Source organism: Serinus canaria, chromosome 9, assembly GCF_022539315.1.
Source record: "Serinus canaria isolate serCan28SL12 chromosome 9, serCan2020, whole genome shotgun sequence".
NCBI classification, from domain to species: domain Eukaryota; kingdom Metazoa; phylum Chordata; class Aves; order Passeriformes; family Fringillidae; genus Serinus; species Serinus canaria.
Window position 1 is genome coordinate 16,392,794 of NC_066323.1, and position 20,057 is coordinate 16,412,850.

At 37.6% G+C, this 20,057-nt stretch overlaps 1 protein-coding gene across 1 annotated transcript in view; it reads left to right on the forward strand.

The window, feature by feature from the left end:
- The window catches only part of CUL3 (cullin 3), a 52,318-nt gene that overhangs the window by 11,082 nt on the left and 21,179 nt on the right, over nt 1-20,057 (forward strand). Inside the window, exons 2-3 of the mRNA XM_030227007.2 lie at nt 7,941-8,138; nt 13,280-13,393. Of these exons, the coding sequence (XP_030082867.1) occupies nt 7,941-8,138; nt 13,280-13,393 (312 nt within the window). The remainder of the gene's footprint in view (nt 1-7,940; nt 8,139-13,279; nt 13,394-20,057) is intronic.

The following is a 20,057-nucleotide window of genomic DNA, read 5'->3' on the forward strand; positions in this document are numbered from 1 at the left end:
GAGTTATTTTTTTCTCAATTTTCTCCCCTTTTATGTTCCATAGATTTGCAAGACTAAAGATGAGGAAGGGCATTTGGGAAAAACAAAGAAACTGTATTAAATTGAAGTTGAAATCTAGAGTAAGAGACGAATGTTGGTAGTTTAAGATTAGTCTCATCCTTCTGAGTTGGTTCCTAAAATTTGACAGATAAATGAGTATCTGATCCTTAATTTTGTTCAGTTACCTAAGCATGTCAAAACTGTTGCTGCAGTATTACATGTTCTAATAAAGAATTGTTTTAAACTTTTCATGTAGGCTGTTAAATTTTGCTGTTGTGTAGTGAAACTCCTATCAGGCCTAGCTATAATGCAGGCAAGGGTTACATTTTGAGAGAAGAAACAAATCCTTTTTCCCTGGGATTTACTAGAAAAGGAAGTTCTTGGAGGATATTGCCTTTTGCTATAAAGCTCAAAACCAACCAGCCAACCTGCCTTCCTCTTCAAGCTCCTACCCCAGAGCAGCCCTTGTTTGGTGAGGAGACCAGCCTGCTCTGAGACAATGCCTTGGAGGTAAACCAGATGTGTCAGTCATGGTGCAGGAGTGACTCCTGCTTTATAGGAGCCATCACTTTTGAAGCTGCTCAACCCAACTGCTTCGTGCTGGCAGAACAGCTTTTCAGTGCTGCAGCACCCATTCAAGCCAAGTGGAGAAGGAAATGGTTTAGTCTAAAATACTGCAGCTCTTGGATGTTTCAGTTGAGAAAGAGGACTTCTCTTTGATTTCATTGCATGTTCTGCTTGCTTCTGCTGAGTAAAGCCTGGGAAGGAGAGGTGGATATTGCAATTCCTGCATTTCTGTCACTGATGGGGTATTGTCAGGGAGCCCTGCCTGCAGAGGCTTGAGCCTTTCTGAGTGTGAGACTAGAGTTGATTTTTTCCTTGGCCTTCAGAGGATTTCTCTCAGCACTGGTTACGCATCTGCTGAGCCTGGAATGGAGCATGGTGCAGGCTGGAAATATTCCTTGTAAGAGAAATCTGGAGACTTTTAGTGGAGGATTTGCCCACCCAAACAAGGGCAATGCTTGAATATCAAGGGAAGAGTGAAGAACAAAACACAGATATTAAAAATTGTGTCAGTATTTAATCTTGTAAATGACAACTGGCAGATGTCATAAGCAAGTTATAGGCATTGATTTCCCCCCACCACACACACCCTCTGAGCGAGTATAATACTGTAATAGGCATTTCCTGACACTCCTTAGGAGATGGGGATAATACTGTATTGTCATCTTTGTTGCTAAAGGTCACCTAGGAGCAAAAGGTGTCCTACTTATTAGGACAGTTTTGGTAGAGCGTTTCTAGGACTTCCCTGTGACTCTTGGCAGATGTCCTAAGATGAATAGCCCAGAAGCAGGAGAACAGCAGTGTGACAGGGTGCCCCTTACTTTCTTCATGCTCCTTCTCTTAGCCTTCAGTCATGCTTTTGGTGTGTCACAGCTGACCTGTTCAGATAACACGGTTGAGGAACTTTGGGGAACTTTGTTTGTGGTGGTTTTTGTTGTTCAGAGATCTGTTATTTTTATTTGTGGGAGATTGTGTGTAGCCCATGCATCCTCTTCCAGATATACTCACTGTTACATAGTGAGGAAAACTTAAGAACTCAGAAAAGTGTGGACATTGAACTCTGAATTTGACATTAATAGGAGTACATTTTATCTGCTCTGTAGTTGAAAAAAAATGTAGTTCCATATCTTAATATGCCATTTTTCAGAGATATTCTTGGAGCAAATGCTAGACAATGTATCTCTGTCATTGTAAATTCTTGTCTTTTATATTAACAATATTCAAAGGGTTTATAAAAATTCAAATAGTGATTAGGTTCTGAGGCAGGAAATGTGCTGCTCTTGCCCTTTTCTGGATAACCTCAGCCAAACTTCATCCAGAATGAAGGATACAGGCTCAGGATCCTGAGTTACTGTGTAACAGTCTATTTAATACCTTCTTGATGAATGCCCAGTCTTGCAGTGGAAGGGAACAGTGTTGGTGACAGTCTCCTTTGCCTCAAGGACTGCACCCCTGTGGTGGCAGTTTTAGATGACAGCAGTTGGACCTTTTTCATTTTTTCTGCAAGGGATAGGAAATGGTGGTGTGAGAATAGGTGGCAATTAGGTGCAAATGTTACTCCCAGCACTGGTAACTAACTTTAAATGTTGGTATCCATTCACTTCCTTCAAGGTAGAGAGCATAAACACCTGGATTCTGTAATTCCAGTTGGTTCTTGTGCCAGTGCTCTGTGGTATTAGACATGTGAGGGATGTCATGGGAAGGAATGAGGCAGATGGTTGCTTTTTTTGAAAACTTTGAGAAGCCTTGTTCTGCAGTAATCACTTCCAGACTGACGTGTTTCACCTGCTAATGTGTAGAATCATGGTAAACACTCTCCAGCCATGCTGTAGAAAAACGTAGTAGTGTTTGTAACATTTTTGAGAGTAAAAATGTCCTGCAAATGTGTTGACACTCTGTTAAAACAAGTTTGATATGAGATGTTTGTGTGAACTTTCTAGAACTTGTCTAGAAATTTCTTCTGCATGAAGGAAAGGAAGCTGTGTCTGGTCACTAATCTTGAAATACTGGTTTGTGTATCTCCTGTTGCTGCTGGTGGTCTTCTGGGGATCTTCCTGCTGACACTCTGTAGGACATCTGCTTACCTCTTTCTCACTTCTTTCTTAACCCCCTCTTGCTAAGAAGACTAAATAGCTAATTAAAGCTGGTATAAACTATCAAGATTTCAGCAGGCTCCTAGCAGTTTACTTCTGTAATTTTTCCTTGCAATTCACAGCATTTCAAGCATGGTTATATAAGAGGAGTGAGCTGTGTAGTGTTAAGGACAAAATGATGACAAGAAAAAAAAAAAGATGAATGTGGAATGAAATTGTGTTCAGAGGAAACTGTTGTAGAAGTTAAAGTAAATAAAATGGAAATTATACCCCAAAACATTTATTTCTCTGCAAAGTAATCTGGATTTCCAGCAACAGACGTGTTGGATGTTCCTGAATCTGTGAGTTTTAGTGGGGGTTTTTTTGACTATAGTTGGTAGAAGCTAGGAAGCAAACACCAGGTTCCACTGGTGACCTCAAGTATTTTGTTGCTCACCTTTTGTTACCATACAATGCATTTCCATTGGAAGACTGGTACAGGCAGTTTGAAAAGGTCATGTTTCCTGGGAGCCCTGGTTTTCCAGCTTCCTCAGCCTCCAGGTGTAATGTGTGTCACCAGATCAACCAGTGGTTAAGGCTGGAAGGCACTTTAGGAAGTAATCCTGTCTTGCCCCACTGCTCCTGCTCAAGCAGGGTCACCTAGAGCTGGTTGCTTAGGACTGTATCCAAATGGCTTCTGAATGTCCCTAAGGATGGAGAATTCTGCAGCCTCTCTGGGCAGCCTGTGCCAGTACTTGGTCACCCACACAAAAAAAAGTTTTCATGATGATTACAGGGAATCTCCTGTGTTTGTGCCTGCTGTTTCTGCTCTTGTCACTTGCACCACTGCAGAGGCTGGTTCCCTCTTCAGTACACCCTCCTTTTGGATTTTATATATACTGATTTGATCTCTGCAGGGTTTCTCTAGGCTGGCTCTAGAGGCTGACTCTGTCCTTCCAATGAGAGATGCTCCAGAGAGTTGTTAGTGGCCCTTCACTGGACTGTCTCCAGGGTGTTTGTGTCTCTTATACTGGGGAACCCAGAACTGGGCACAGTGCTCTACATATGACTTTCCAGTGCTGAGTAGAGCCCTTGGCCTGCTGGCAACTCTTCCATATGCAGCCTAGGAGGCCATTAATCCTCCTTTCCTTAAGGGCCCATTGGTTTGTCATCAGCTTGATGTCCACCAAGAGCCTTGGGTTCTTTTCTGCCAAATGTGCTTTCCAGACATTTGCCCCAGCAGGCATTAATGCCTGAGGTTGTTCCTTCCCCCTAGGGATGGAATGTTGCTCTTCTCTTTGAACTACACGTCTAGAAGGAGCTGATAACATTTTGTTTGAAGTTACATGTTGATCAGAAAATAACAAGAATTGAGCTGTTTGCTCATTCTGATTGAATGCTGTGGTAGGTTACTTGGAACAGGTGGTGCCTGTAAGCTTCTAGGAGGGAGAGACTGAGAAGTCTCTTCAGGAGTGTTGTCAGCATTACCTGCTTTTCAGGTGATAATGACAATAGATTGCTGACAGATTGTTTATTTGACTTGATGATTTTAATAGGGTAGGCAAGCATTGTTAAAGGAAGAGGCTTTATTCCACACTGTGGAATAAAGGATCTTTAGAGTCCTTTGTAGTCTCTTTTTTGTGAAATGAGTGTACTTTCATGTACACTGACATTTTAGTCTGATTTCCTCAAGATGTACTTGTGCTACACTCTGAGTTCAGATGTTTGTGCTCGAGTTGCATCTTTGAATCATTAGCGTTTGGGCAGCAGTATGTGGAAGTTTTCCAACCAGCGGCTTCTTATAAACAGCTCTCTCTCCTGCCAATAACAGACTTGGTCGCTTTCCCATTCCCCAAGAAAGGTAATGTTCAGATAAGCAGGAGTACATTACCACGTTTCCTCTGCTTGGACACTGGCTTCTTGCTATCTTGGTGAATCTGGCTGTAGACACTACTGAAATTACTGGGATTTTGCTTCTGAAAGCCTTTTCAAACCTTTGTGATTTTTTTCAAAAATCAGCAGAAGCAGCAATCTGCATTCTGCTTAAATCTGTGAGAATACAAAGACGCAAGCAAGACAACTGCATTCTAACTGTGGATTTTAGTTCTAAAATATAACCATTAGAAGAAATCTGGGAAAAGCATCTTGGCTCTGATCCTGTATTTGTGGAAGACGATCTCTTACAAACTTTGTTGCTAGGGATCTAGAGAGTTGCATAAATCTTCATTGGTGGGTCAGACTGGGAGATTAGGATTGCAGTTGTGTAGTCAGAGATGGATGCCTTTGTAGAGAATTCTGAAAAATGCCAGTGTTCTAGTAGCATCAACAACTTAGTTACTGGATTTTTGGATTTTATATCTGCCTACAAGCCTGACTTAAGGAATTGGATGAAAAGACATGAACCTGTGAGTTAAATAATCCAAGAATAGATTTAGTCATTGCAATTCTTACATACCCTTGAGAATACAGGAAGATCTCTTCTGCTCAAATGCTGAACAACTTTTCAGCAGCAGGGAGGAAATAATTCATTTTTGCTCAAACTTTACTGCAGTGACTTACTGCCAAATAGAATGGGATTATTTAAAGTATTAGGAGTCTTTGCTTTGTTAGAAAACACTGCTGCAAACAAGTTAGCTATGCTAGATCTTTTTGGAAGACAGTGCTCTTCTAATGTGATATTCTAGAACTTGAGCAAACCTGTTCCCATAAAACCTCACTGATGTTAATCTGAGTGAGAAACAGAATAAGAAGCTGCATTGAAAATCAGAGTTTTTAATGCTTAATCCTAAAAGGTAATAAGAAAATTTTATAGTACTTTTTCAAATATTTACCTCATGGAGATATGTACTCCTTACAATTATCTTCTATTAACCTTTCTTGTGCTGTCAGAGTAGCTCATTCTGTGTCAATTGTGAAGTGGCAAAAAGCTCAGTGTTCTTGTTTGTATTCAGGGACTTTGGAGCAAATAATGTTGCAATCCTTCCTTCTATTTTATAACATTTGGATTAAAAGTACAAGAATTAACGCTTTGCTTTTAGCTTTTTGCTGAAGGGATCTGAATTACCGGATGTGCTGCTCTATCTCTGTATGTATTGTACTGAGATGTTCCCTGTGACCCGCCCAAAAACAGGAGCACTGTAATACTTCTGCAGACTGGTGCCCAGTGATTTGCCTGGTTTATACAGATCATACCTTTGCTCAGAACACAAGTGCAATTAAATTGCAGTTGAGATAAAAAGGTTGTGTTGGCTGAGAGTTTTTTAATTAGCAGGGGGAGCCTCTCCTTTGTTTGAAAACAAAACCTCGGGTTTGTGAAAGGAAAGCTGAAAAGCTTTTACTTGGATTGCTGTCTGCAAATCTAAATGGTTGCCTTCATTATCAGTACTTGTGAAATTGCTGGTTCAGGAAGGCTGTAGAAAATAACTTCCCTGAAGGAGCACCAATGTAGCAAATGCAAATTAAAAACAAAATTACTGACCTTTCAATGCTGCGCATAGCAGAAAAAGGAAGTGTGGAGGGACCTGTGACATTCCATCCACCATTCCTCTGTTACTTTGAGGCTTTGAATTTAGGAGATAGGGAGCTCCAAATTTTTCAGCGTGTTTGTGATTTTATTTTGTTTTTGCTTTTAGATATATAATGGCACATCTTAAGTTTGGGATACATAGAGTTTAGTAGTCAAGTGGATCTGGTATCAGAGAAGTGGGAAAAGTAACAATAGGATTATTTTTATAATAAAAATCCTTGTATTCAACTAAAACTCCAAAAGATGCACTTGATAGAAGATTGTATGTCTTGTTTTCATTTTTTTCAGCAGCCCATTCCCTCCCAAGGCAGTGAATGGCTTCTCTTTATTGTGAGCTATATTGTTATTTATCATGCCTAGAAAACGTGATATGATATTTTGAAAATACAAGTAAAAATATACTTGGAATAAAAAGATTCTGCTAACTAATTGCATTTGATTACAAATGCAGTCAAATCTAGTCTTCATATCTTTCCTCTATTTACTTAGTGGGTTTTGTGGAAGGAGAAGGAGAGGTGGATTAGGGGTGGTCATGATTTTCCTCAATAGTGTTATACCATTATTCTTTACTCTTTTAATACTTTCAGTTCCTATTTTCAAGACTACTTTGACAGTCTTGATAGACTGGGATATTTTCACTTCCCGTAGTAATTCTGGGAATAGCAGCTTTTTCCCTTCTCTCTTCAGCCCTTTTCTGTAGCTATAAAATGCTAAATCTGTTCCTGATTTTGTATAAACTAAACCAAACTTAACTTTAAATAAAATTGGTTCCTCTTAAAAGTGTTTGGCTTTTTTTTTTCATTTGGGTGATAAAACTTGGCTGAATCACAGACTTTAAGCAATACTGGCATCTGATTTTTTTTGCTATGCTTACTTCAATCCCAGATACTGCTTTATCTATAACACATCATATATTGAAGCATCTTTGCATTGGTAAAGAACGTGTGTGAAATGATTCACACTAGGTACTAGATAGAAGATTGCTGTTGTATTGAGGCTATTTTAATAAGAGTTTTTCTCCTTCTCTGAATCTCTTTTTTCTTTCTTTCTGCGTATTTGCTGAAGTTTACTGCATCTGAATAACAGATCAGGCAGATGCTTAGTGCTTGGCACATGTTCTTTAGAAAGGTATTTAATTGTATTTGTGCAGAGGGAATATGTTCAATGCAGGTGTTTAAGTTGGGCACTTGGGGTTGTCAGTGGTACCTATAATTATTTAAATTGTAGGTACAATGTTGTAGGTATGTAATTCTTTAGCTGTTAGTCCCTAGTTAGCTCAGGCAGATGACCAAGTTTCCTAAATCTGTGTCAGACATTATTATCTTTTGTTGTTCAGGTCTGGTGAAGCAGATCAGGATGGCAGTACAATTTATCAGGTGCCAAATAATGTGTTAATATGGAATGGGAGTGAACCATCTATCACTGTTAACCTGTGAAGGAAGTGTGAGGAAGAGACTTTTGTCCACAATTACCTGCCTTTCCACCCCCAAAGGCTCTAGGGTTGGATTCTGGGCATTTGCAATTCTGAGACAAAAAAAAAGCATTCAAATTTTACAAGTTACAATGTTCATAAATATTTCTTGAAATCTGTACTAGTCTCATAAAAACTGTTTTTCTTTTGATGAAGTTTGAGAAATCTTGTGATAATGGAATGAACAAGATGGGGCAGAGCAATTACCTCATATTATCTATATTCTTTTTCTTATTCAAAACAATAACGTAATGTTTTATTTTTACAGATGACTATGGATGAGAAATATGTGAACAGCATTTGGGATCTTCTGAAAAATGCAATCCAAGAGATTCAGCGTAAGAACAATAGTGGTCTCAGTTTTGAGGAGCTGTATAGAAATGCTTATACAATGGTGTTGCATAAACATGGTGAAAAACTCTACACTGGACTAAGAGAAGTGGTCACTGAGCACCTAATAAATAAGGTTTGTCCATTTGTGAATTAAAATAGACGTGTCTTATGGGAAAGAATTCCGAACAGTTACTTAAATGACAGAAAATCTAACTTTATTATGTTAACTTGTGTTGTGGTTGTGTAGCTTCTCTCAAAAATGGTAGCATAGAGCTAACATCAAGCTCAAAGGATTCCATGTTCCTGGTACTGTTTCTGGCAAATTACTGATGGAAGGCAGACCATAGGAAGCACTTGAAAGAGTGTAACAGGAAACAACTTTTTTTTTGAAAAATAACTGTTAAAAGCTGATAATTTTTCTTTAACAGTTTGTGTCATTTTTGGTGGCATTTTGTGACTTTCTTAGGCCAAAATTTTTTCTTGTTTGCCAGTCAGTTTTTTTCATCTGTGGAACAAATAAATACCAATGTAAGAACTTGTTTTCTATAGGCTAATGAACTAATTCCCAGTTAATGAGACAGTTGTGCTGGGATTATGCTCTTTAAAGGGGCGGTAGACACTGTTCAAAAACAGCAACTCAGCAATAGCAAAAGTCCTGAGTAGCTCACGTTCTGCCATGTCAGCCTTTGCAAAACCATGTCAGTCAAAATGACATGCAGAAACTTTCCGAAGATCTGTCATCTGAGAAGAGGAATCTTCAGGTCTTGTGTTAAACCATGGAACCACTTCTTTAGTCTTTGAGAGAAGTTTAGAATTGATTAATAAATATGTAAGTGGAAAATTTGGAAGTTGCTTTTTAGGACCCCAGATAATATTTCATGGCAATAGGATTCTAAGCCTAGGGGAGATGCCTGCCTTACTCCTCATGGTAACATCCATAGCAGAGAGGTACGTGTCTACTTTGATCCCATATTCTGGCCATGGTTCAGATGGACTATTAGATTTTTGTCCTGTTTTTACAAGATCTGAAAAGGAAAGTCAGAGACCATCATGTGTCTTGGATGATTACTTCTGGCTGAATTACAGAGAATGGATAGGAGATTTATGGCTAAATAATGCAGGGTGCTTGGGGACATTTTTTGTGTGTTCCAGCTGGAGTTACTGCTGTGAAATGTGTTCTTTTCTAAAATCCTAGTTTTCAAAGGTGTGGTCCAGATAAGTATAGTCCAAAACTGCTTTGAATGTGGGGCTTTTTTACTGTGTGCACCAGAGGAGACATCCTCTATGAAGTGGTTAAATAATTTGCAGTTCTTTTCTATAATTGTAGCACATCTGTGATTCTCAAAAACTTCTGGTTTCATTATCTGTGCATTCATAATCTGTACTATTCATATAAAATGTGGCAAATGGCTGAGGCTTTTTTTTCCTTGTTCTTATATATGTCTATGGATTTAATAATTGTGACACTAAACTTTTATTATTCCGAGGCTTTAGTTTATCCTGGTTTAATTTGATGGTTGTCTTTTTATCTTTGTTCCTAGGTATTTTGCCACTTATCTTAGTTCCTAGCTGTTTTGCATATTAAAAATTATGCATTTGCAGAATTAATTATTCTGAAGTGCTGATTGTGGCAGTCTAACAAAAGAGCAGAATGTTCTGAGTTTGTACTTGCAGTGCAGAGGCTGAGAGGACTGCACAGACAGCAGTGCAGAGAAATGCCTTTCTGACACTTAACATTCCTATTCTGGTCCTTTAAATAAAATCTTCTCTGATGACCAAATATTCTGATCTTTAATGTGATTAATCAGGTTATATCCATGTGTGTGGGTGATAAAAAGATGACCAAAGCTTTTTCAAATCAAAAGGTTAACTGAGTTTTAGTAGGTAATTGCTATAGAGTTAAAAAGGCTAAATTATTGTGATGATGCCAACCTATAAAATAATCTAAGGAAAAGACTAAAAAAATGTGAATTATGCCAAAAATTTCTGAAAAATAACAAAAACTTACAGAGGCTAAAAGCTGCTGCTTGTCCCTTTTGAATGTTTGCTTAGACAAATTATGTTGAGGGATATATAGATGGAAGTATGGAAAAAATAGTGCATTGTTTATCAAGAATAGGGTCAGTTCTAGAATGACATTTTCTCTTTGAGCCATTGGTAATTGTTGTAAGACAGATAAAAAATGAGTTTTGTTTAAACTCACGTTTTGTCATAGAAATTTTAGCAAAATCTTTTCTGTTTGCTGTCCCTTTCCAAGAGCAATTCTCTGGTAAATTTTAAGTAGCTAATGAATGATAAATTATCTCATCACAAGTCTTTGTAAAACTTCTATTCAGAGATTCAGTGGTGAATGCTAGAATTTAGAAGAGGGGGGTTTTGCCAACTGAAATATTATTCATTAAATTCTTTAACTTTTATAAAAATGGAAATGTTCACAGATTAATAGATTTTACTGAAGAACTGTATTGAGTTCAGGGACCACTGCTGAGGAGCCTACCCCAGATTTGAAACTGCAGTAATCCTTCAGCCATAACTGTCATTTGCTGCCCACATCTCCAGGTTATCTTCTTGAAAAAGTTGCATTCTTGTGGTATTCCAGTCATGCTGGTTAATTAGCAATAGATGAAGAGACTGGGTAGAGGCAGTGTATATTTTCAGTTGTTTTTACAAATAGTTTTAAAGCTTGGAAAGCATTCCTTCATGTTTGGTGAGGCATGGTTAAGAGCTGTATTTATGATTTATGCTAATTTAATTGCCTGGTGAAAGTTGTGCTTATTCAGCATTTTAATTAGCAATCAAACACTAATGAGAAAAGTATTTAACTTCTCAACAAGAGAATACAATGCACTGTCTTGACAGCTTAATTGTAAATAAAATAATATTTGCAAATGTGATCAATACAAGGTGTGTGCAAGCAAGTTATTATCAAGAATGGTTGGTTTCAGACTTGCAGACCCCAGTGGTTTGCAATTCTAAATCACCCTGTTCTGTCTGTGGGATAAAGGCTGTGGTAAGCCAGGTACTCTGCATCACTGAGATAAGTCAGGTGTCTTGAGCTACCTTGTTTTTACTACGGGGTAGGAACATGCTAAAACTTGTCTTTACCTGTGTCTTGACATCATTATTTACCTATGGTACATTTAGAGCTATTTAAAAATACTGTTGAATTTTGAAAGTACTGAAATCTTTCATCCTTATTTTTTAATTCCTATGCCTCTGATATTTCACTAATTTCTGCCTTTCTTGCCCACTGACAATCTTGTAGCTTAATGTGGATGGTCCTCCTTTACACTTCTCAAGCCTAGTCTGTTATTGCATCACACAAATGTTAAGTGTTTTTAAAACACACAGACCTTAGTTTACAGCTCTCTAAACCATTTGATGATAAGCAACATCATTTGTGTTACAGTAAAAAAAAGTTGAAGTTAAAAAGCTTACAGGATAATATTTTTAATGTTCATTTTATGTATAAGTCAGTAGGGCCAATAAGGGGTATCCCAGAGTCAGGGGAGTTGGCTGATGTAGTGGACCAGCCACTCTCTGTGAGTGCAGGAGTGGAGTGCTGGTGCAGGTGTTGGCTGAAAGAAGTGTGTCTGTTCTGGGACTTAGAAAGTTATGTCTGGGGTCCTTTGCAAGCTGTAAAATTTGCTATGTTAGTGTTGCAGAGAAAAGGGAGAGATAAGAGTCATCTCCATCAGGGAGTTTGAAATTATTTCCATAATATCAATGAAATAGGGAGGAATGACACAAGAAGTTGTGTAGGAGGCAAATTACCTACTGAGCAGTAGAGTGAGCCTGACTGGCAATGTGTGAGTGTTATCTGCCTTTATATTTTCTTAATGATGTTTTCAGATGATCTTGATCAAGTCTGCTATTATGTGGAGGGCAAAAGGATGTGAGGGAATTGCTCGAAAGTACATAACTTTTGAGAATCCCCAGTATTCTTCATTGTTTGTTTTTTCCTTTAGCAATAGGGTAGCAGCTGCAGGGATGAACAGACATTTCTGGTAGTCAATCCATTAACCTACTTGGGACTCCTAAGATTTTAGAATACTATCTTTTAGACTACTTGGATTTTTCTAAAAGAAACTCTATAATAAAATTTCTGAGAGCTTGAGCATTGGTTCAGAAAGTGCTGTTCCGTACTGCTCCTCCCCTCAGGATGTTCTGGCTGTCCTTACAGTAGTGGAAATTACATAATTGAACTATTTGTGCTGCTGCATCAGGCCAGGCACTGTAAGATAGAAATAGTAGGCCATAAGTCTTCTTTGTGTACACTCAATCAAGAGTTATTTAAAGGTATTGAAAGCTTATGATGTTCCACGCTGTGTCTCTGGTTTGCTCATCTGAGTTTGTGAGTGTGTACAGTAGTGTGGCAGACAGGATTCTGTTACTCTGGTTTGGCCTAATAACTTCATAAAACTGGAATGACAGAGTGAAGTCTGTCAGGTGAGTGCATGAGATGTTGCTGCAGAAGTCAATTCCCACATTTTATTAACTCTGGAAAATTTTTTTTACATTTACACAGGTTTCTCTTTGACATTAGTTTCAAGTTTGAGCACTGCAGTATATGCCTATTGGAAAAAAATCAAAATATGAAACTGGATGGGCTTTTTTATTAGTAGGGAGAGTAGTGGCAAAGAGGCATAAAATCTGAAGTTGATGAGACTGATTAACTTGCAAATTGCAAATACATTCATAAAAAATGAATATGACTATTTTTCTATGGAGTCTTGTTGTTGATATCAATGTAAGAGTCTGATCTTTACCAAGCAATTGGTTCCTTTCAGAACTGTTGTTGGCTGTATCTTTATGCTATCTCAGCTTGTCTCTCTAAATGTCATCATGGCCAATTTTCCACCTGTACTTGTTCCTGTTTATAACATTTACTGCTACTACTCAATGTTCTGAAATTACTTTTGATAGTAAAATTACCAGCAATTGAAACACTATAACACAGGAAATGAAAGCTATGAGGAGTCATCAAAGACTATTTTTAACATTTGAAACTTCAGGAATTCCTTTGAAATTTAAAACCCATGTTTATTTTATTTCTCTTGTTTCTAGCATAATTTTTCTTACTTATTTTTCCAGAGAAGGGAAACATGAGGTAGGGATAGTCAGCACCCAGGAAAAGAGAGAACCTGCTTGCAAAATTCAGGTCCATAGAGGAGCAAGAATTCTTGTGCTGAAGCTAAGTTTTAGATTTAAATGCTGTAGGAGAAACTGACTTGAGTTAATGTCAATTTTTTTTTTTTTTTTTTTGCTCTTCAGGTGCGAGAAGATGTGTTAAACTCCTTGAATAACAACTTCCTACAAACACTAAACCAAGCGTGGAATGATCATCAAACAGCAATGGTGATGATTAGAGACATCCTGATGTATATGGTGGGTATTCTGCTATTTCACACATTTCACAGTGTAATAAATTGTCTTCTTACCATGCTTATCAGTTTTCTTCCAAGGACTACTCTCTGTCCCTTTTTTTCAATTTTCTGTATGCATGCAAGACTGCTACAGGTGTTTGACAAATTGTAATTGGATTTGTGTTTTAGGTGATCTCATTATCACCTGAAAAATTGATCTAAAAAGTATTTGAACTTTGCAGTTCTTAAAAAATGAGCTAGTCAGACCCATTCTGGCAGATTTTAGATGTTAGTTCAGGTAGTGGTGTTTTCTTACTGTGGCAAGCACTATGGTGTAAAGCCTCCTGAAAGTTCCAGTGTGGTTGTTCTTTAAGCTTTAGGATTCAAAGAGATAACTTTGCTTAGGTACAGTGTGTGTCCTTGAATGTTAAATTGTAGTTGGATCCTTTGCTGTTCATGAACAACTTGTGTAGAAGATTAAGCAGTGTATGTAGAATGTGATTTTTGGTTGCATGCTTTCCATTTCTCACCTATTGCCAACAGAAAAGACTTTTTTTTTTAAGAGAGAGGTCCTAATATTTTTGTGTTATGTTTTAGGTTGTGGGTAAGTATTAAAATTCCCGTAATATTGGAGATGTTTTAGTATGCAAGAGAATAATTTTGCTTAGCTTCTAGACAAAGGTTTTGACTTCAAAAGGAAGTTTTGAGATACTGTGTTTTTTGTGTAATATTTTTTCCCTCCAAAGTATACTAAATGTAATTATTGATGCAGTACTTGACAATGAAGGACAGACAACAATGGATTTTTTTGGTCCAAAAAGCAGATGAACTGGAATTGTACTCTATCTGCTAAACAACAGGAGTTAAGATCTTGTCTTGTAGCTGTTAAAGATCTCGTGCTGACATTGACCATGTTTGTATTAGCTGTGAAGTCCCCTTTGGTCAAGAAGCTACTACAAGTTAAAGAATTTGAAGTAACTAGAGAATCACAATAAATTCTTTTTAATTGATTTACTGGCCTTCATGTTGGAGGAATTGGTTTATTTCAGTAGGGAAAAGACCACATATCAAAAAATAGAGTGCTGGATAACATGCCATCAGTGACACGGAATGATTTGTGTGCCAGAAGGAAGATGGACAGATTGTTTTGAAGATGTACTGTCCTTGCTGTGAGAGATCCTGGACTCCCTAATTTGTTTGTGTAGGAAAAATACAAATCAATTGCTGCTAACTGCATCTAGGTATATTCAAGAATATCTAATAATTAGATTAATCTAGCAAAGATAGTGGTGAATTTTCAGAAAGGTTAGAAGATGGAATCCAGAGCTTTCTAGGGGAGTAGCTGTTGTGTTTTAGCCCAATATTATATATTATTTCAGCACAGGAGGTGCTGGGTGGTCCAAAGTAATAGATACTGCAATGTTATCTGCTGCTCTTAAAATCAGTAAGTTTCTGATCTTTCAAACAGTGGCAGAGAAAACTGGCTTATAAGTTTTCCTTGTTTTAGTGGCTTGACCAGTATATTAAAGACCAAAACCTTTTCTCTTTGAGGAAGGCCTGCTACTCCTGGGGGAGCAGGGGAGCTGTTTCCTGAGTATTATTTGCAGTCAGAAGAGCAATGCCTTGACTTGGTTTTGAAGCATGAGAGTGCTGTTCAAACATCCAGCCAGCCATTTCTTTTCCACCAGGATTCCAGGAAAAGGAAAGCTGCAGCATTCCTTCAAGTGTAAATTGAACTTCATTGGCTGTCTTTTATATTCAAGACAGAATAACAAATAAGCTTGAATACCTCTGGACTATGCAGCCTTCTGTGTGCTGTTGACAGTTCCTAATTATTTCAAGTGGGTGTTCAGTTGAGCCCTCTGCTTGACTAATTATTTGACTCCCACAGGTTTGGTTTTTTTTCCCTATACCACAGAAACAGAAAAAAACTATCCACAATAAAATATATTTATAGTATAGTAGTAAAAATAGAACAGAATTTTCTTTCAAAATGCTTATATAAACCTAGGGGCACTGATACTTGTTTGTTAAACCTCTGTAATGTAATATGGGGTTCACAACTATAATTTTAATTTTTATTAAGTAGAACTATCTAGTATGAAGGTATAATACAGTGGGCAGTCTTCATCATTTGACTTGGAGGGGCATAAGACAAATTGTCAGTAATACATGTTTTGATTACAAATTAAAGAATAATCAATGATTTAAAACAGGACTACTTTGAAAGATTTGCATTTTCACCTTTGTCACTGGGATGTTCTCTTGAGTCAGACATAATTTTCTTCATTCACAAAAGACTAAGAGTAAAAAACTTCCCAGTCTTGAACATGTGTTTATTCAAAAAGCTTGGGAAAGCTGCCAGTGCCACAGAATTATAAAGCACCTGTGAAAGATCAGACCTGACTGATTTTCAAAGAAACCATTTTCAGGAATTTTATAAAATAAAGAGTGATTTGTCCTTACTTTCTGATGTTGAGTCTGACTGACACGTAGGTTTATAATGATATGTTTATAAAATAAACATATCATTTATGTCAGAAATAATTTATACACCTCTATTCAAGCAAATCTAATATAACTGACATTAAAAATATTTTATCTAAAAAAAGCACCAAACACTGTATAACCTGAGTCACCAGGCATTGTAAATTAATATGCTTGTGTTCTAGCAGGAGGAGTATCTGCAGTTATCTTATGTTTGTAAGTAAAGCATGACCCAATCCTTCTCTTGTTTTGTAGGCCATCTCGATTACACATCAGTTTCAGGAAATGTACCTATTGCCCAACAGGCCACACTGTGACATCAGTGAAAGTAAAACATTTAATACCCTCTTGAATTCTGGTCTTACTCTCTTGAATTCCTGCTTCAGCCAAGTGATTTTACATCTTGAACATCTTAAACCAAATTGTATCTGTTTTAATGCCACGTTTTTTTTTCCAACTTTGTTTCACCCATTAGCTGCTGTATGATTTAAGTCAAAACAAACACCTTTTCAACCCACCCTAATTTCTTTCCTTTGTTTAATTTTTCCATTTTTAAAATAAAAATCAATACAAATAAATCTTTTTTAGGAAAGTATGTGTTTTGTATAGTGCAGTTTGTGCATTATGGTGCTTAATGACTAGAACACTTGCTGTTTGAGGTTATGGCAGGATTTCATTGTTCATGCAGAACGTCCTCCACAAGACGCTCTCAAATTTGCCTTATAGTTATGCTTTTAAAAATGTGAATTACCTTGTCTCTTGTGATTGCTCTCTGGTAAAAGTATGTTGCTTTCATTTCTGTTGCAGGTGTAGTATGAGGTTTTTGCAATCTTCTGCACTTATTGTGCAAGGTTTGTTTTGATTATTTTGAGACATTCCAGTTCCCTGACTGAATTTCAAGTTTACATAGTTCCACTGGATTTTGTTTGATACAGCACAAGCTCTCTTCCTTTTTACATGTTTAGGTTGCAGAAATTGGTGCCAGAGTAGATGTAATACACTCTGTAAATTCTGGCACTGTCTGTGACAAGCAGTGAGGTGCTGAAGCAGTCAAGTCATGTGCTAAGCAGCATCCTTGCTGAGTCAAGTCAGGTACTAAGGTTGAAGTACTGAAGTACATTTGGGCATATCTGAAATTCAGCCTTGCAGTGGCAGTGCAGGTAAACATACCTACAGTGGGCTTTATTTGGCTGCTGTATGGAATGGGAGCAATGGAGGTGGAGTTTAGGTTTTTCTCCAAGCAGTGTAGATGTCTTTATTCTTAGAATGTCAAATGGAAACTGGGTTAAACTGGATTCTGTGGTGTCTCTATTACTTGTGCTTGCCAAATTTAAAGCAATTTCAGGTATGCAAGTGCAGCAGTCACACCCCTGGCTGCATTACAGCTAATGGGTAGTGCCAGTTACTGTCAGAAGTGAACAATTGCTCCTGCAAATACAGCTGTGGATTTTTCAGAGGGCAGAGCATTCCCTTCTCATCTTGCTGTGCACAAAGCTGGTGTCTTTTTTTTAGGCCAGCACTGACAGGTTGGATATGGGAGTTTTGACGAATGACTCTCATTGTCCATGGCTTACTCAGAAGGTGATAGAGAGAAGTGTTGTTTTTATTTCCAGAACTAGGATCAAAGACACTTACTGTATACACAAGGGTGTCTGAAGGCTGCTGCATCATCCAGGTACTGCATCCATGCAGAGATGGGTAAAATGTGGCTACCTGTACCTTACAGTAGAATTATTCTGGAGTAGAAGCAGGATTGTAATTCATCAATAACTGCTGTCTGAAACTCCATCCTTGTCTCCTGAAAGTTACTCCTACCTTTAAGCACCCACCACTTTTCCCCATGGGAAGTGATTTCTGTTCAGTAGGATGTAGCCTTGTCAGTCAAACCTGTTCCCAAACGGGGCTCTCTGTGATTTTCTTTTTTAGGCTGGGAGAGCTTCCAGCAAATGTGATCTGTTACCAAGGGTGAGCAAATCAGCAGGATCAGAAATGTTAATGTTGCTGCTCTGGTTTGGGTATTGTTGAGAGGTCTGGCCTACTACAGAGGCTGCTGATAAACTGAGAGGAGTCACTCTTTCACAATGGCAGTGTTCAGCACTGCCACAACAGAAGCTATGCAGATGAGTCATGGCCATGGCCTTAATCCTTTTAGATACCCTGCTGCTTGTGCTTCAGAGGCCTGAATATTTTTTTGAAATAATAATTATATTCTTTTCTCTTCAAGTTACAGTATTAGACACTGTGTTTTAATTTGCTCTTTCATCCCTTTGAAAATGTATTTTAAGCTTGTTTTACTTGAGAATCACATTTACTTCTGTTCTTGATGTGTGTAAATAAGGAAGTGAAATAAACAACCCTGTTTCTAAAAACAGAAAAGCAAAAGTAACCTATTGCAAAGACTTAGTCCACTACACATATCTGAACTGACTTCATGAGAGCAGTTAGTAAATGTTGTGCTTTGAGACAGCTGAGCTTGCTTCAGGAGCCACAGAGGAGGCATATCTGACATGTTCCCAGCTTGTTTTTTCATTTAAATTCAGGGCTGCCTTTCTGAAGGTAGAGAGTGGGAAATCACACATTAATTGCTGAACCCAGTGTTTTGCTTTCTTGTGGTCACCAAGTGGCAATCTGGCATATAATTAGTCTAGGAATAATTTTGCCATGTGAATACAGGTGCTAAGTGCTGGGCTGTCTCTTCCTTCTTGTTTTTTTGAAATTGTGGAATTTATGCAAACTTGAATTTTGGAATATTTTTTCCATAGTCTGAAGCATAACATTTGTTCTTTTAATGGTTTCATTTTTCCAGGTGTTTGAGTAGCTTTACTCTTTAATTCTGTGCTTGATAAAGCACTTAAGATTGTGATGGAACCAGTGGAGAAGCTAATCTTTATACTCATTTTCATAAATTACCATCATCCTTTATAGAATTTGATTCTTTTTTAAAGTAGTATTGTTTTTGTTATAGCTATATGCATTCTTACAAAACCTCATCCTAGTCAGATTTGTGAGTACACCTAGCTTTTTCTAATGTCATTGTCCTAATGCTTAAACGATAGCAAAGCAGTATTTTTAGTAATTGCCCAAACTATAAGAGAAATGGACTATGTCCTGACAGAAATTAGCAAAAATAATGATTGCTCATCTCAGAAAGGGGTTGTAAAAACTCACAGTTTTTCTATTCATAATATTAAGTGGCCTGACCCAGTAGTAGCTATTAATCAAATACATGCATTTTCTGTCTGCTAGTGACTTTATTAATAGCCTTCCTTTTTTCAGAGTTGGGTTGGGAGAGAGGAATAGGAAAGGAGAGACAAATTTTTTGAAGCATTTCTTTGGGTAGCAGTAAGAGACTCAGGGTCTGCTTAGCATTCCCAGTCAAATCTGTATGATGGATTTTGGACTGTGCAGTTTTAAAAATGCTGATCTGAGGATCAGTGTTGATTTTTAGGTGTATAAAAAAATGGGTAGTTGAGGAGCTTGATCCTTCCCATAGACAGAGATTATATTGGGAGATAGCATTTAAGCACACATGGAAATGTAAAAAATATTTTCTTCTCTCCCTCTTCTTTTTTTGGGGAGGAGGTGGTGTATGGGTGAGATTATAATGAAACATAACAAAGTTTTGAAATAATGCTCAAGTGGAATGAAAGTGAATTTGGGGAGGGTGGAGGGGGGGATGTCTGCAGAAGTCTTATGTAAAATTTTGTAGTACTAATCCATAAAGATTTTTATTGTAACTCTTTTTGTTTTGGCTCTATATTTGCTGCTCTTTATCTAATGATGCTATTTTAGGAAATTCCACTGAATAGTGAATATCTTTTGCCTAAAAGGAGTGGTAGGAAAATGCATGGAGGGGAGGGGGAAGTTAAATTATTTTTCTTAAAAGATCAGAAAGAGATGGAAGGGTTTGAGTAGGTAAGTAAAACCTCTAGTGCTATGCATTTAGTCAGTGCTTGGAGACTCCTCTGCACCCAGACTAAAAAGTGGGAAGGCTGTAGATCTGCTATGGCATGCTTTAGTCATAAATGCTGTGCTGATACTCCTAAGCCTCGTAGAACTTCCAGTGTAAATGAAGTTTTGATTTTGAATTTTGAAGGGTATGCATAATTTTTTTCTGTTAAGAGAAAAGATACATTTGGTCATATTTGCACTGTGGAGAAGCAGTCAATCTCTTGTATTTTTGAGCAGCACTGCTGCAG